Source organism: Thunnus maccoyii, chromosome 9, assembly GCF_910596095.1.
Source record: "Thunnus maccoyii chromosome 9, fThuMac1.1, whole genome shotgun sequence".
Taxonomy (NCBI): domain Eukaryota; kingdom Metazoa; phylum Chordata; class Actinopteri; order Scombriformes; family Scombridae; genus Thunnus; species Thunnus maccoyii.
In genome coordinates, this window is record NC_056541.1 from 6,942,336 (window position 1) to 6,959,173 (window position 16,838).

A 16,838-nucleotide genomic window follows, 5' to 3' on the forward strand; every position below is an offset into this window, starting at 1 on the left:
ATGGAGTTATCGTTCCTCAGATTAGGTTGCTGCTCAGTTGAAGAGGGTTATCAGCTGCTAGTCTGGTCTTCCCATCTCAGACACAAAGGTTAACAGACCTGAGCTGATGAAAACGTCTACAGACCAGGGTCACTCTCACGCGACATGTTGTTTTCTCACATAACAGCCTCCACTGAGCAGTTAGTTAACATTATTGATCTGGGAGGTATTTGCTTAGACAATATATACAAGTCCAGCGCCACGTTAGCAGACCTGTGAGCCTTTAATAGCCACTATGAACAGCAGGAATGATTACAGTCCTCTTTCATAAGGACACCTGACTGTTGTTTTATGACACACTTGAAAAACTGTGAACTTATCCTTAAAAGGATCTTTAAAAAATGTTTATGTATGAAAAATATGTTGATATATTGTCTGATTTTTTCAAATATTAGCATCACTAACTGTTACAGCAGCATATTAACAATGTGATGAAGTCTTTTACAAAATCGGCAATGATAATAAACTTTGACATACCTATGACAATATTAAGGAAATATTAAATGTTTAAGACAGGAAGTATTAACAGTAAGTGTTGTGGTTTGCTTCCAGTAAACAACAGACGTCTCTACAGTTACTGTACTGACAAGAATGAAACTCCAGTTTGTCTATAGATTGAGGAACTGAGGATTTCCTCATCACCTCATGATGTGACACAAGTTTAACCACAAGCACATACTATATTTATGGTGATATTTGCAGCTTATTTATTTTGCTTTAATCAGTGGTGGAAAGTAACTAAATACATTTACTCAAGTACTGTATTTAGGTACAATTTTGAGGTATTTGTACCTTGCTTGTGTATTTCCATTTGATGCTACTTTATACTTCCACTCCACTATATTTCAGAGGGAAATATTGTACTTTCTACTCCACTACATTTATTTGACAGCTTTAGTTTCTTTTCAGATGAAGATTTGACACAATGGATAATATAACAAGCTTTTAAAATACAACACATTGTTAAAGATGAAACCAGTGGCTTTTGACGTCTTACAAAAAGCAGTGTGTAGTGTAGGTCACATTTCAGATGTCTATGAGTTGTTAACAGCTCCACCAAATAGTGATTTTTCCCTCTAAACTTCTCACATGGTTTCATCTCAATAAATGTTCAAATGATCCAATATTTCACCAAAGATCAAAGATTAGAGAAAAAGTCCAAAAACTGAAAACTGATTTGTGTATCAGAACTTTGTTTTTTCTTCTTTCCTCTCCCATTAATCATCTCACGACCCCTCAGATTTATCTGGTGACCCTTTGAAGGGGCCCAACCCCTAGGTTGGGAACCACTGGACTAAACTAGCTAACTGTATATGAAGTAGTTGAAACTAGCTCCACCTCCAGCAGCTACAACAGTAACATGCTGCTCTAACACTGATGCTTCAGTATTAATGATCTAATGATGTCATATATAATAATATATCAGTCAGCGGGATGAAACCACTACTTTTACTGCAATACTTTAACTACATCAAGCTCATAATACTTACGTACTTTTACTTTAGTAGAATTTTACATGCAGAACTTTTACTTGTAGTGGAGTATTTTTATACTGGTGTATTGGTACTTTTACTTAAGGATCTGAATACTTCTTCCACCACTGGCTTTATTGTTTAATTTTATTTGCTTACATGCACTAAAGTGTATTAATGGTGTTACCACATGTAATGTTTATCTGGGCAGAATTGATTCCAGATGGAAGAAAATGTTGTTTTGACTCATGCACACACTGATGTTTTAAAAATGCATTTTCAAATTCATTATTGTCAGTTTGAAGATACATCTAGTGTGACTGAAAACAAAAAAAAGTTCAGTTTTCAGACTTTCATTGAGGTTATTACACCAATTTGTTTGATACAATAATTGTGGTACTCTAGTTTACAACATATCTTAGACTTACAAAGTGTTACATGTAGAATTGGCCTGTAATTAAAGCTGTCAAAGATGTTTCATTTATACATAAAAAAATACTAATATCTAAACATTTACCAAATCTATTATTGTCTGCAAAGTGAGTATGACAAATTCACACAATTCAAACGTCTCGCCTTCTGCTCCATTAATCTCTCTCTGTACAAATATTTTTGAATGACATGCGACACCGTCAGCAGTTGGGGCAAGTTGAGACGAACCCGGCGTGCTTCAGCCAGCAGGCAGATCATGTGAGCGTGTGTGTGTGTGTGTGTGTGTGTGTGGGTGGCTGTTGACGACCCTGCAGCTCTGCAGCTGAAGCGCCACAATGAACCCAGGGAAGTGTGAGTAACACAGCCTGGAATCTAACAGAGGACAAGAAAGACACACAAACACCCGGAAGACACCAGTCTGTCCCTGCTGCCCTCATTTAAATTAATGAGTTGTTTTACAATAAAACTGAATATATTTACTCAAATAAGTATCGCAAGACACTTGTAGATTACTTGACTATTTCCATTTTATATTTACTTTATACTCATCTACATTTCAAAGGGAACTATTGTACTTTTTTCTCCACTACAATTATTTAACATCTAGCTGCAGTGGAAGTATAGTAACAAAAAGAGGGACTTTGGCACTAAAAACACTGTAACGTTGAAAGATATCAATTTGATTTGACTCATTTGGATGCTGAAGCTTCATATTAGCTTCAGATAAACTTTTAAATACATTTTTGCACAGAAGATATTGTGGATTTTGTCCCCCATCATTTACATTGTAAGTGCATTATGAAGGGATCTTCTAATGTATGAACAGGAGGAATGATTACAGCAAGAAAAACACGTTTCAATGTTCATCTGGGCTCCTGACTGTGAACCCGTCCTTTAAGTGAAGCATCTGAATACTTCCACCACTGCTAAAAACTAACGATGAAATGATTTGGGTTTCCTCTAAACGCTGGTGGTGAAATATTCCAATCTTTTCTGATCTTGATTGAGTTTATAAGATATTTAATTAGTTACAGTCTGCTTTTAATTCTGACAATTTGTATATCAGAAGTAATTTTCTGCCTCTAAGTCTGAACAGTTTTAGCTTGGAAGGACAGCGCCCTCTTCCTGTTTTGTGCTGTAAAGCAACAATCAACTATCCTGTTCCTCCCTTTAACCCTTACACACAAGTTTGACCCATTTTAACATTCGAGAGCATTAAAACAGCCTAAACACCATTCTGTTCAACTGGAAATATTTCAAATTATTTTCAGTTTTTTTGTGCAGCTGATGCATGTTTTTGTACATAGAAGATGATAAATTTGAACCGTATTTATTCAAAAATTCACTGTTCAATAACATTCATTATAGCCGTTATGTTCTCCTGTTTTATATATCATAGGACCATTATATAGTGTGATTATGAATATTTTTCTCCATAAATACACTGTCTCTGCTCTCTGACAGCTTTATTAAGGATTTATCACCTATTTATTTATGAGTGATGAGGTATTTATGAATGAGAAATAGATTTATGGTTCAAAAGTTCAGTGGAAAAACTAATTATGAAGGGAAAGGTCAGAATATAAACAGTATGTAAGGGTTAAAGTATCAATTTACTCCTCCAACGCTACCTCAGGAACCTTTAATTGTTGGTCATCAAGTAGAAGAGAGACGATGACATTAGGTAAAGAATTTATTATAAAATGTATTACACTATAAAGTGTCAGAAGTACTAAGAACATGGCATTCCAAGACATGCTAAATGAACATAACATAAATAGCGACAAAAAGACTTGTGCAATGCGGCGATTGGACCGGAGTCTCCGAGAGGAAAATTTACTCAAAAATAACGTTGAGCGTGTAATTCCTCATCAAACAGAGACATACAGGAAAAAAAAAGTTTTGAGAAAACCTTTAAATCCACTTGTTTCAGTTGTCAGAGTCGCAGTTGAAACCATCTGGAAAAAAAGACACCAAAACAACGGAGACAAACTCGGTAATATTATAGTGATTCCCAGCTTTTACCAACAAAAAAAAAAAAAAAAAGTGCCTCTTCTTGAAACAAGAGAAACATAATATTCACTTCCCTTTCTGAAACATCACTTTTCGGCTTGTATACTGTACAAGGCAATAATAGAGGAATGAATGAGCGCGTGTGTTTAGGCACACAACATTGGCAATGATTATACACATCAACAACAGCCTCAATAAAACAAGAAAAATAAAATGGACTGAAACTCATATTTCCGAGCCGTTTGGGACATTTCATTTCATCATGTTTTTGTACAAATGTTGGAATTTTATCACCATACCTTTAATTTATTTTTCCTTGTCACCATATTCTTAGGAAAGTTGTGTAGTACATTCATTTTGCCTTGTTGCAATCAACAGATTTGGACAAAAAAAAAAAAAAAAAAACCCCAAAAAGCTTAAAGTGAGCTGGAAATAACAGAAAAGTGACGATGAAGTCGAGGAAAACAGGCCTCGAGTATTTACATCACAGCCAGAAGTTCGCTGTTTGATTGACAAGTTCAGGCTGAGCCAAAAATAGTGAGAGACGGACATTATTTGAAAGAGTCTTGTTTTATCTCTGTGAACAGATGGTAACACTGGGGAAGTAAAGCAGACAGGAAATACTGCACTCTGGCACAGAGCTCATCTTTTTTTTTTTTTTTTTTGTAAAACTGCACGACACTGTGCCCTGAAAAGTCTTTTAACACCCACAAAGTCTAACTTTTTAGGAATGAAAGACTCTTTTCCCAACACCAACAACCCACACATTGAAAAGAAAACATTTTTCTGGTTCAAAGTTCGGACATAAACGTTATAAAATATCAGCTTACACAAAGTGACAATGTCAAAATTCAAAATATGGTTTCTCAGGACATTTCTGTCACCAGTAGCCTTTGGCCTTTTTCAACTAACAACACTAACTTCATGCCATCGTTTCCCTGCTTTTGCTGACCGGGCCGAGCTGAGCTTCATGTTATAAAAAAGACAAACTGAAAGAAGATGTGAAGCCAGGTGTGGCCGACCAAACAACCGACAGCGATACTGAGAGAAGCTCAAATTTAGCTCAACAGAAGCGGCGTCGATGCCGCTGTGCAAAAAAATCTGACACTGCGGATAGTAACGTGATTGCTTACGTCCTTCTGCTGGTCGCTAATGCAGAAAACCTGTTGAGGAGGCGTTAAAAAGCTGCAGTGTCAGGTATGTTTACTGTAACTGACAGCTCTGTGTGTAATAAATTACCCTTTAGGTTATTAGAAAATGTTAGAAATCAACCAATTTACAAAATTTACCTTTCTTTATGTTATATTTTATCATTTTGGTGGCACTTTCTATTCATAATAAGCAGTATGAGTGCACAGGTTTTAATGTGCGACTCTCTACATGCATTTTGTAGCTGAGAGGATCAAAAGCCTTTGATAAGACACTGTACTTCAGGAAAAAAACTCCTTTTTTCTGTTAAATGGCTAGAGTTCCCTTTGTGTGAATGGAAACGACTAACAGGCTTCTTAAGAGAAAACATTAACAGTGACACCTTGTTTTACAAGTCTCTAATATTTCCTAGAAAGGAGTTGATGTGCAACTGTACCTCTGTATCCTTATTTAACCTTAATAAGGTTTCTGATGTAATGCGATACTCAGAGAGATCATCTACACATCCAGCAGACAATAAACAACATCTGCATTCATCCCGAGTCATGTGTTTGACCACCTGGTGAATGTAACTCCAATATTTAGTCTCCTTTTAGTTCTGGTTCTGGTCTGTATCAACTCCGAAGGGAAATATCTGAGCTGTATAATCAACTTTACACTGGCTCCAAATGAGGGAAGATCGAACTGCCCTGACGTCGAAACGCAGAGCAGAACACTGCAGGACTCTAATCTACTGATTTCAACTTGTTTATGTTGTTTTTTTCCTGCAAAATTCAATTTTCAGCTGAGATTTTATTGTTTTGCTTTCTTCATTAATCGTTTTTTTGTCTAATATGTAAAATGGCCTTTTCTGCGTCAATGTCACCGAAAGACAGCCTGCCTGCTCGTTAGGCTTGATTGAAATTCATTTTTTATCATTTGTGTCAAAAAGGCACAGTTCTTCAAATGTTTGGAAAGATCTACTGTTTTATATTAACAAGACTATTTGTGCTCTTGAGGGAGGTAGAAGGCCACAAAGGCACTCTGAAAAAAATGCTGTTATTTGAACGCCCACATGTCACATCAGTAAAACAGAAGCAAGGATGGCGATATCATTATACGTAACTGATGGATGGAGCGGGTAAAGATGACAGCCTCCTACATGTACTGATAATAAAATAATAAAGTCCTCAGTTTTGTACTGGAGGACGGATATGAAGAAGGTCCAAACATGAGGCTGCTGTCTTTTTTTTTTAAACCACGTCCACTCCTGCAAGTAGAGTTGATCGTTTAAAAAAAAAAAAAAAAAAAGTATCTTTTCCAAACTTTCCGACTGTTCGCTGTAAGAAGAGTGAGTGTGCAGTAGAGTACGGAGGGAGGGAATATTAAAAAGCAGCACAACAAGATTAAGAACAAAAAAAAAATATCAGTCGAGCACAGAATTCCTCTTTGGAGCTCAGGACAATCAGCTCTTTCACAACATTCATAGTGGAAGGAAAGATCAGCTGTACAGGTGTGGAGAGCACAAACACAACATCCGCTGGTTCATACACCAACTTAATGGAGTGATTAAGGAACGAGCAGCTGGACTCTCTGGTAGGATTGCACTTCATGTTCGTTCACACGTAAGTCTGTGACCGTCCTGTATCGGGAAAATGTCACCTCAGACTAACTATTCTGACGTTTGGCGAGGACAGAAAGCCGACCCTGTTAAGTTCAGCGGGAGATGACGGAGCTGATGGAGTTGTACGATGTGCCTCCGTTGCAGGTGGCGGGGTAGCTGTTGGCGGCCCCCGCCACCGCCTCCATGTTGACTCTGAAAACAGGAGAAGCTTTGAGCAGGAAGTCTGCGGCGTCTCGGCGGCCGAGCTCCCTCAGCTTGGCCATCAGCACGCCCACCGTGCTGTCGGCTTGCCCGCTCCACTCTTGCAGCAGCGCCGCCGTCGGGCTGGGCTGCAGCGCGGCCTGCTGGGAGTCCGGGCCTGAGTCCAGCTCAGGGGTGCCGTTGGGAGTCCCGTTGCTGTGTTTGGCCACCAAGTCTGTGAGGCCGAGGTTCATGGCCAGCAGGCACCAGTCTTTCCCCAGAGCGTCCGGAGGGTCCAGCATGCGGCAGAGCTTCCTGCGAGCCAACAGGGGGACTTCTGATATGTGGATGTCCGTTCCCAGAGTCCCTTGCTGGTAGACCTCAGCGCAGCCGAAAGCCAGGATGCTGCTGAAGCTCTCGCGGTAGCCGCCCATGGTGTTTGTGAGCGAGGTTTCCCGCTGAACTTGGGCCCGTAAGAAATCTTTGGGTTGGTAGATCATGATGGGGGCGTGATGTTCCCGCAGCTGCTGAGGACTTAGGTAGTATTTGGCTGTGAGCAGTCCAGGGAGGGTGGAGGCCAGCAGGTTCTCTGTTATACTACAGATGGTGTCCAACAGGGTGTAGCACTTGGCCCGCTCTGAGTCATGACCACGCACCTGGATCTCCACCCCCTGGCCGTGGTTGACCAGCAGGATCATGGCCTCAACTGCCGCCTGGCTCACCTTGGCTCCGTTGGTCCACAGGTGGATGTCTCCATCGATATCCTCTCCGCTCTCCTCCTCGGGCTTCTGCTGGTGGCTCCAGCGACACAGGTTCACCTGCAGCTTGTGAAACAGGCCGCAGGGGAAGGGGGTAAGGTGCTCTGCGGGGACGAGTCGGACCCCTCCGTAGATCAGCGACTCCTCTTCTTCCTCTTCGGTCCACGAGCGGTGGAGGCCGCTTGTCTTGATGAGTGCGGGAACATCCACCATGGAGGGGTTGGTGGCGTCACGGGCGCAGACGTCCATTGCGTCCAGAATCTGCAGCAGCTCGTCCACGTCACTTTCAGGCGCCAGTGCTTGCACCTCCTCCAGCCTGTAGCGCCCCCTGTAGTGGTGGATGGCCTTGGGTGTCTCCACAGACAGCAGCTTGCCAAGCACGTTGCTGCAGAGCCAGCGAGGCTCCAACAGAACCACGTCCTGTACAGTCTCACTCTGCATGATGTTGATCTGTGGAGAGACGGAGGAAAGAGGAAAGGTGGTGAGAGAGGGAGTAACATCAGGAGAAAGTGTGGAGAAACAGTGAGAGAGTAATCAGAACGGACCAGGAGGATAAAAGATAAGAGAGAAAAGTGAAAAGAAAGACAGCAAATATGGTGAAACATTGATATAGAAACAAAATTGTGGAAAAACTGATTGAGAGAGAGTAAAGATGTAAAGGATTGCTGCAATGTAAAACAGGCCACTCAGTATGTTTCATGACAAGATAACAGCAAATCATACAGAAAGTAATTTCAAAACAACAGCAGCAGAGTCATTCTGAGTAATTGCTTACAGATGAAAACAAAACTTTGGTTTAGTTTATTCATGAACAAACAGTGAACCCTGGTGGTCGTCTGGTGAACTGACAGTCAGCTGTTGGAGACAAGAAGTCAGTCTGAATGTAGAGAAAGCAAAAGAAGCGAAAAAATGCTCTAATTCAGAGACAAACTCCCACCTCTCCCATGCTGTGAAGCTGCAGGGCCAGCGTGCGGAGGTGATCCTGGCTGACCAGCGGGTTGATGTGCTCCTGAACGTCGCTGACAAACTGCTGCCATGACGTCAGCTGGTTGGGTCCGCTCAGCTTCCTCCAGGTCGGCAGGGTCGTCAGCAAACGCTCCGACAGCAACGTCATCGGACTACACCTCTGCACCGAGGGAGAAGGAGAAGGAGGAGAGGCCGTGCATAAGTGAATGTTATCCTTTCTTTGGGTTAACTGACTGTTTTAAACCAGCCAAACTGAGCCAAACCAACAAATTTATTCTAGATTCAGTCGAGAAAACTTTCTACATATGTTGATCACTTTTACATGTAGATGAAAAATTCTATTGTAACACCGTGTACATGTGTGTGTGTGTGTGTGTGTGTGTGTATGTATGTATGTGCAGGGCTCACAGAGATGATGTTGGTGCGAAGTTCTTGAAGATGACTCCTTAGCAGCTTCATGTCTCTGGAGTTTGAAGCTCCAGCGTCCATCACAAACAGTTTGTCACTGATCTGCAGGTCATTTCCAAACCTGAAAACAAAACACACCACTGTAACATGACTTCACAAACTCTGTGCTATGAAGAACCGGTTTACTGCCACAACTAAACAGACCCGAACCACTGTTAACGGTATTTGTTACACCTGCATCTGCATCACGAAACATTTGCTCTTGCTAAAAACAAAACAAAAACAAGTCCCAACCTGTTCCTGACTTCCTTGAGCAGCACTCTCTCCTTGTCGTAGCTGAATTCTCCAGAGAAAGCTCTGGGAACGTCAGCGAGGTCAGCGTGTGTCGCCACCAGGACGACCACAAGAGGCTGCTGGATCCGACCCCCGAAAGCTGGAGAGACATACAGACAAAAACACACACAGTCAGAACAGTAATCCTTTGCCTAAAAGATTCTTTACAATTACCTTTTTCTTGGTATAAATGACCTCAAATATCTGAGTTAAGTATTTTTATGATAAATCCTTTCTAAAAATTTAATTATAGATTCATCTACTGAGATGGTGATGGCTAGAAATATGACTAATGTGGTCTCATCCTTCCTCTCCTCTCTGCCCCTTACCGATGTTGTCCTGGGGCAGGGTGAGGACCTTCAGCAGGTTGAGCCAGTAGGTGATGTGGCCCAGCTGGGTCTCGTACGGCTCCTCCAGGCTGAACAGGACCACATGGATTGCCGTGACGTCGTTGGCCGCAAAATAGTCATAGGAGCAGTAATAAACCGGATTCCCAGAAAACTCCCACACGCTGAAATCCCCCACACCTACGAGGACGCAAGTGAGCAGCATGTTAGCATTGTTGTCTAGTCTGTTATTCATGATGTTCTCCAGAACTGCAGAACACGTCCTTAAAGTTTTGTCTCTTTCTTACCGAGCAATATCTAATTTATCGCAGTGACTAAACATTATTTTACTTGAATGTTCACACCATTAAGAAACATCTTAATTCAGAAGCATCTCCACGTATCTTCATGTCTCACCATGGATGCTGGCGTGCTGGATGTCGACGGCCTTCGTGGCCTGTTCGTCGGCTGCGGACAGAGCGCTGTGGACGGGAGAGAAGACCTCCAGGACGCCTTTGGTCAGACTGGGCTCAAACATCATGCTGCGACTCCGCACGCTCACGTTCTCACAGCCTGGATACAGGTTGGAAATGCTCACCGACACTAAACAAAGAGGAAGAGACAGAGACAGCAGAGAAGGATTTAGTGAACTTGACTCTCTATTTTAATGATATTGGCCTTGTGTGAAAAAATGGCATAAAAAACTGAACATTAATTGTGTTTTTTAAATTAAAATTCAACCAGAAATTGATTTAATGAATCATTTGAGGATAAAGTTCTACAATAGTATAAATAAATGATTATTTAATGTCATTATTTTCTGCATTTGTGAGTTCAGTGGATTGATTTTGCTACTTTTGGAGGCTTTTCCACTCAGAATGGCATTAAAATTATCAAAAATATTTGCTATAATAGCCATTGGGTACTCCATTAAAAAAAGGTTTTCTGAAAGCCAGGAGCATGTTGTTTTCTACTCTGTCTTTCAGGAGAAACTTCACATAAAGACTAGAGCAAACAAAATAGCATCCATGCTTGATTGCATTGCAACTATTTTTCAGAGGAAAAATGATGCTTAGACAGTGTTATCAATTCTTAACTGATCAAAATATAATGCAAGCAAAGGTTTCACAAATCTAAATTGTAGTCAAGATTTCAATAAATACTTGATTGTAGATATATTTCAGATAAAAACTGATCTCAAGTCTATTTCACAAATAGATCAACAACTACAATTTGGTTTACCCAATAATTACACACTTACTAACACATGGGGGCGCTGTTTGACAGGAAATAAATCCACTATGCAGACATAATGTTTAGATTTCCTTCACACTCTGTAAGACCACACCTACATGTTGTTTTGTTCAGTTTGAACCACAGTTTAAAAAAAAAAAAAAAGTCTTTTTTTGCTGCATATTTGTATTTGAGTTGTTAAGTTCGACACTGTTCACAGCTGACATAATCACAGCTGCAAAGAAAGGTCACAATGATCCACAAGTAGTTTGTTTACAGGTCAGTTTCTGGTAACCTGTTATCATACAAAGTTAGTCAAGGAATCTCTGGTTACGTGATGTCGAAATCCATCTGCAAAACCTGATGTTCTCAGTATTAACCAATCACAGTTAGAAGAAAGCATCTCACCGGGACAGAATGTAAAAAGACATCATGCTAGAGTTTGAATAAACAGCTCCGAGCACGTATTCCTCTTGTGAATAATCAATTGCAAAGCTTTAAAAGTGACAACAGACACAAACAGGCACTGCAGGATTGGTCACACATGAAAAAGTTTGGCTGAGATAAGTTAGATTTTTAGCTTGAATACCTCCAACTTTGGTGAGAATTAGTTGAACAAAGTCTTATTATTTCAGGAACATCCTTTTGTGTGACTCTTGTAAATAACAGAACTGTCAACTGTAAAGACAGTGTGGTTAGTGGTAAGTCAACGCCCTCTTGTCTGCTTTTAAGAGATGTTTTTCTGAGTAATGCGAGGATGTGAAACTATTTTACGGTGCATGAAAAATGAACCTAATGCCACGTCTCTGGTTTTAGGTCAGGCAGCCTTTTTAATAATAACAGCTGATGTAGGTTTGGACTTAAGGGATGCAAAGCTGCTCATATGTCTCTGTCAACGCTGGTTCCACCCTTGTGTCAGGCATAAACATCTAACAGGAAAGGGTGATTTATAAGTGTCAAAAAAATGAAAAGTCAAGCCTCAGCGTTGTTAGGTGCTGTGTATTTTACTGATCACAGTCATGAATGAATAAAAAAACACTTTCGAATAAGTTACTGATTCATGAACAAAATGAAAAGTCCAGAAATCAATGCGGGTGTCAAGTCGTGTTTGCATCGTAACGTTACAAATATTGACACTAGACTTAAGTACATATGCATTTAAAAAGATGCACTTTAATGTTTGACAGGCTAACAAAAAGTAAAGAATTGATGATGTTTTAAGTTTACATGAATAGAAATCTATAAAAAGGTAGAAAAACAACCATCGTGACGGCGCTTGTTCCCCTCCCAGCTCTGCGTCTTTGTGTTTGGCTGTGGACTCATGTCACGTACCGCTGCAGATATAACAGAGTCAATAAAGACTATCACTGAATTCAGCTAGAACTGAAAGAACAAGAAAAAAAAAAGCTCTTTTAACCTCCTTCTCAGCTCTGACAGAGGCCACAGATTTCCAGATAGTATAGAGGATGGAGATCGGTAACTCTATACGGCTCATGTAACCGACCATTATCAGAGCGAGCATCGCGTCTGTCTGAGAGGTAATGGCTCTGAGCGGCAGCAAAATAGAGTGGTTAAAGGCAACACAATGGTACGTATGTGTGTGTGTGTGTGTGAGCGAGGGCAGATAGAGTGCAAATACCAAGAGAGAGACTCGACTTGTGTGTGTGTGCTCGGTCGTGGTTTTTACACTACGTTGAACACGACGGGGAGTCTTACCACAGACCTGTTGCCTGTTGTGTGCCGAGCTGACCTCTATTAAAAAAAAGAAAAAAGCTATTTTGAAGGTTGAGAGGAAAGAAACATATTGAGCACTATTCATTTTAAGAGGCCAGTTAAGAGTTATTGCAGTAATGGGGTTACAAGCCAGGGTTACTGGGGTGAGAGGCAGGATAATGTTGTGTATTTGTGAACACTGCTGTCTGCCACAGTGTATTTTTAGATACTCCCTCTAGGGGTCACCAAAGTCACAATTTTTTAAATCCTACATAAAGGGGCTTTAATGGGTAAGTTTGGAGATATTCTATATTTTTATCATTTTCAACAAATCCCATAAAAAGACCAAAACCAACAATGAACTGATCCTACTAAGACGTATTGTCTATGTAGCCTAACCCCGACGTCCAGAAACTATGACTAACTTTGTTATTCTGCAAATGTTGTGAAATGTAACAACTAATGTAGACAATTAAACCAGGAAAAGAAAACAATTGGAAATATAAATCTTTGGATTAATTGCATGAATTGTTGACATTTCTAAGCTCTGCTGGTTTTGACCAAAATTATTTTGGTCACAAATGTACTATATCATAATGTATGATTTAATCAATATTGCAATATAAAATCACGTATACCATGATAGAAGATTTTAATCACATGGTCCACCCTAATCCAGGCCAAACTAGCAGGGATGCTCGCTGATTTACCAGCAGTGCCTTGCTTCACACACTAAGAAAAAACATCTTTCGTGTGGCTGCTACCGAACAACTCTGTTACAAAAGCTCGATGCTACGTGCCGTGCTTAGGGGCATTTTGACAGAAGCTGCTGAAGCATGAACATTAGCTTGCACCTTCAACATTATTCGAGACTGATGATGGTGTGAAATCTTGCCAAACAGGCTTCTGATTGGTTGCTTTTTAATTTGGGCTTGACACAAATCAGCAGCAGCTAAATATTTACGAATTATCCTCCTGCTGCTTTTCATCTTAACTTTTTCTTTGAGGATTACTTAAATTATATTTCAAAGGTAATTTCAACTGTGATCTTAGTTTTGAAGTTTTGGCCATTGTTTCTATGATAATACTGGATTCACCAGCTTGTCCCATCTCACGTGTGTTTAGCAATGTCGCTGCATTTCAACAATTAACTTAACAGTTTGTAATTATCTAGAATTATTACTCCAAATCACGATGAAGTTGATGAATGTCTTAAAAATGGAACAGGCACCAAATAAACACTGCTGATATACACCGAGCAGAGTGGCAGATTTATTATTCTAGCCGTTTTTGGCAGAATAATTAACTCTGGTCGTCTTTGGCAGGTGAGCTGAAGTTTAATCTCTCGCAGGATTATCACAGCTTCCTCAGAGCCGTCTGTCACCTACCGGCAGGTTTGGAGTTGATGGGGGAGTTTGGGTGGCGGGCCGTGTTCGTCATGCGTGTCCTCCTCCTCCTGAAGAAGCTGCGCAGGATGCCGCATTTCAGAGACTCCAGCAGGGTGCTCTTCCCTGACGCAGAGTGTCCGAACAGCTTCAGCTTGATCCTGGGCTGGACGGTCTGGGTGGGACGCAGCTGTTGGATGTAGCTCAGTTTGTGGTTGTCCTGACCCAAAAACCAAACCGCAGAGGAAGATGAGAATTTATTACAAAACAGCTCAGACAGTTCAGGTCACACTGAGATGCAGGTTTGTCTACAGTATGACATGGACGCCAACATTTTTTTTTTTCATTTCAAGGAGCTCCAAAAATCAAATGACTTCAATTTATCAGATTTTGTCCCACATAATGCATCTATTTTTTGAGGAAATGTGTTCTTAGATTTGACATAATGCTTTACAGGCCTGTAGGAGAGGAAAATAGTGAAGAGAGAGAAACCTATAATAAAAATAACTATTCATTATACTGATTATTAGTGCATGAAATACCATTCAGTGAGTTGAGGATCTCGCCTTTAAGGAGCCATAGTGGGCCCCAGCAGACACACAACTCCACTTAGAGTTGAGTATTCTAATTCAGTATCTTTATAGTGCAGACTGAAACTATTTGATGTTGGAGATGATTAAAAATGCGATTTTGTTGGTGCACCCCGGTAGCCTACTTGTTGAGACACATGCCATATAACCACAACATCTACGGTTCCAATCTGGCTGCAGATCCTTGTTGCATATCACCCCCCATCTCTTTCTCCCTTCAATTCCTGTCATCTCCTCACTGTCCTTATATTAAAAGCATAAAATGCCCTCATCCACAAAGATGACTATACAACAAATGCAAAAATGCCAAAAAACAATCATTTTGTTAAAAGTTTGATACCTAAATAGTTGAACTCATTAGTGTAAAATCATACTACATATGTTTTGTTGTAATCATACTACAACAACACAAGCGACTCACATGTTGAGCGGTTTGTTTGCTTTGTAGCAGAGAACATAGCTGGTCAAACTTAATAATTAAACCGCTACGTCTGACAGTGTCATGCTTAAGCACCTGAACTAACTTAACACCTAAAAATAAAGTCCACACAGAAAGGGAATAACATTCAAATGGATTCACAAGATGAGATACTGGACTGGAAAACAACAGTCTCAAACACACTGTATGCTATGTGTAAATCACACCCACTTGAACGTTTTCATTAAGTATTTGTTTATTCAAACTATTCTCAGCTTTGGAGTCAATCATCTTTATAGTATCTTATATTCCACACATCGGGCTAATCAAAATAAATAAAGTTTCTCTGCACACTCAGGCATATAAACAATGAAAGCCGTTTCCAAAGACGGCTGCCTCCTCTATACCCTGATGTAATTCTGCCAATTCAACAGATAAAAGCGTGTTAACATGTAAGACACTTAGATGATTCATACATCAGAAGTGGCCTCAGATACTGCGAGCAGTTGTGTAGGTTGTAAAAGCGCTCCGTACTCCCACCTGGGTTATGCTAACTCATTTAATAAATAAAGTTTCTAATTGCAATAAGTGTGATTCACATCTAAGCAGAATACAACTTCTTGTTTCGAAATTAATTATGTTGAACTTCCACATTTTCAGAGAACAGGACTTTTTTTTTTCTTCTTCTTGGGAGGTAAGTCTTGCCTCTAAAACTGACATTGATGTGCTAAAGTGTCTTAAATTAGCCCGACATATGCGGAGGATGACTGTTTTCACAGTTGCTGCTTTCATGTTTTCACGCTCTGCACTGAATCTCAGCAGGTTTTCTGAAAAAATAGATCAGGAGAGAAGTCGCTAACATTTAGCTTTAGGTAATAAGTGTCTGTGTGTTTCTGGTGGATGTGACTGGATTCAGATTGGGAACACTGGACTGAACATCTCTAGAGGAAACAGTGTAGGAAAGAACTTAACAGGATGTCCTGTAAATGTAGAATTTCAGCTTTGATGACTGTATTATGTCGTGTTGAAGTGCTGAAGACGCTGACACCCAGATAGTTCATTCAATATAATGCAAGTTGCTCAGCATAAAAGTGACAGCAACAGAGCAATGTTCTATAAGCTACCAGCTGTGTTACTGAATTACTGGCTCAAAACTGAAATACAGATTATTATTATCTGCTTATTGATAAAAACTAGTTAGATAAAAGAGCTTCAAATGTTCATACGGTATCGTACGACACTGTATTACAATCTATTCTACCTGTATGTGTGGAGTTACGTGCTGCAACAAAGTCTAAAATTGGCAGGATGCTAAAATCTAACACATAACCGTTGGAAACGCATCTCTCAACACCTCTGCACTGAAATAGAAAAGTGTGATGAGTGTTTGTGAAATCTGGTTTTGCATCAGAGTTACCGTTTTCTGTTCTCTTCATTCCATTTAAATTGTAAAATATATGTTGTTTCTATTAGAAATCTAAGTAATGAATTTCATTTATTCATATGATAAGGTGTGCATGTGTGGCTATTTTACCTTTTTAAGTTTGCCCAATAATGCAACTATATGTTCATGTTGATCAGTGGAAGCCAGATCCTCTGCTGTCTTTCCATCCTGAAAGAAAGAGAAGAAGAAGAGAGAGAGAGAGATTTATAAATATATGCATGAGAAATCTTAAGCAAACACAAAATCCCTTACATTTCCTTTGGCTGTTTAAATGTGCACTCCGGTGTTTCGGATACACATTTTGTTGACATTTCATTTAGGAAGCCAAACATCTCATCGTTTTTTATTCTGCCACTCCAGAACAGATGGAAACAGG

At 40.1% G+C, this 16,838-nt stretch overlaps 1 protein-coding gene across 1 annotated transcript in view; it reads right to left on the bottom strand.

The window, feature by feature from the left end:
- Positions 1-5,946: 5,946 nt before the first annotated feature.
- The window catches only part of dapk1 (death-associated protein kinase 1), a 76,134-nt gene continuing 65,242 nt past the window's right edge, over positions 5,947-16,838 (bottom strand). The window contains exons 19-26 of the mRNA XM_042421238.1: positions 16,553-16,630; positions 14,014-14,230; positions 10,097-10,282; positions 9,683-9,880; positions 9,315-9,453; positions 9,021-9,141; positions 8,584-8,772; positions 5,947-8,096 (exon numbers count right to left, since the gene is read on the bottom strand). Coding sequence (XP_042277172.1) covers positions 6,801-8,096; positions 8,584-8,772; positions 9,021-9,141; positions 9,315-9,453; positions 9,683-9,880; positions 10,097-10,282; positions 14,014-14,230; positions 16,553-16,630 — 2,424 coding nt within the window. The 3' untranslated portion in view covers positions 5,947-6,800. The remainder of the gene's footprint in view (positions 8,097-8,583; positions 8,773-9,020; positions 9,142-9,314; positions 9,454-9,682; positions 9,881-10,096; positions 10,283-14,013; positions 14,231-16,552; positions 16,631-16,838) is intronic.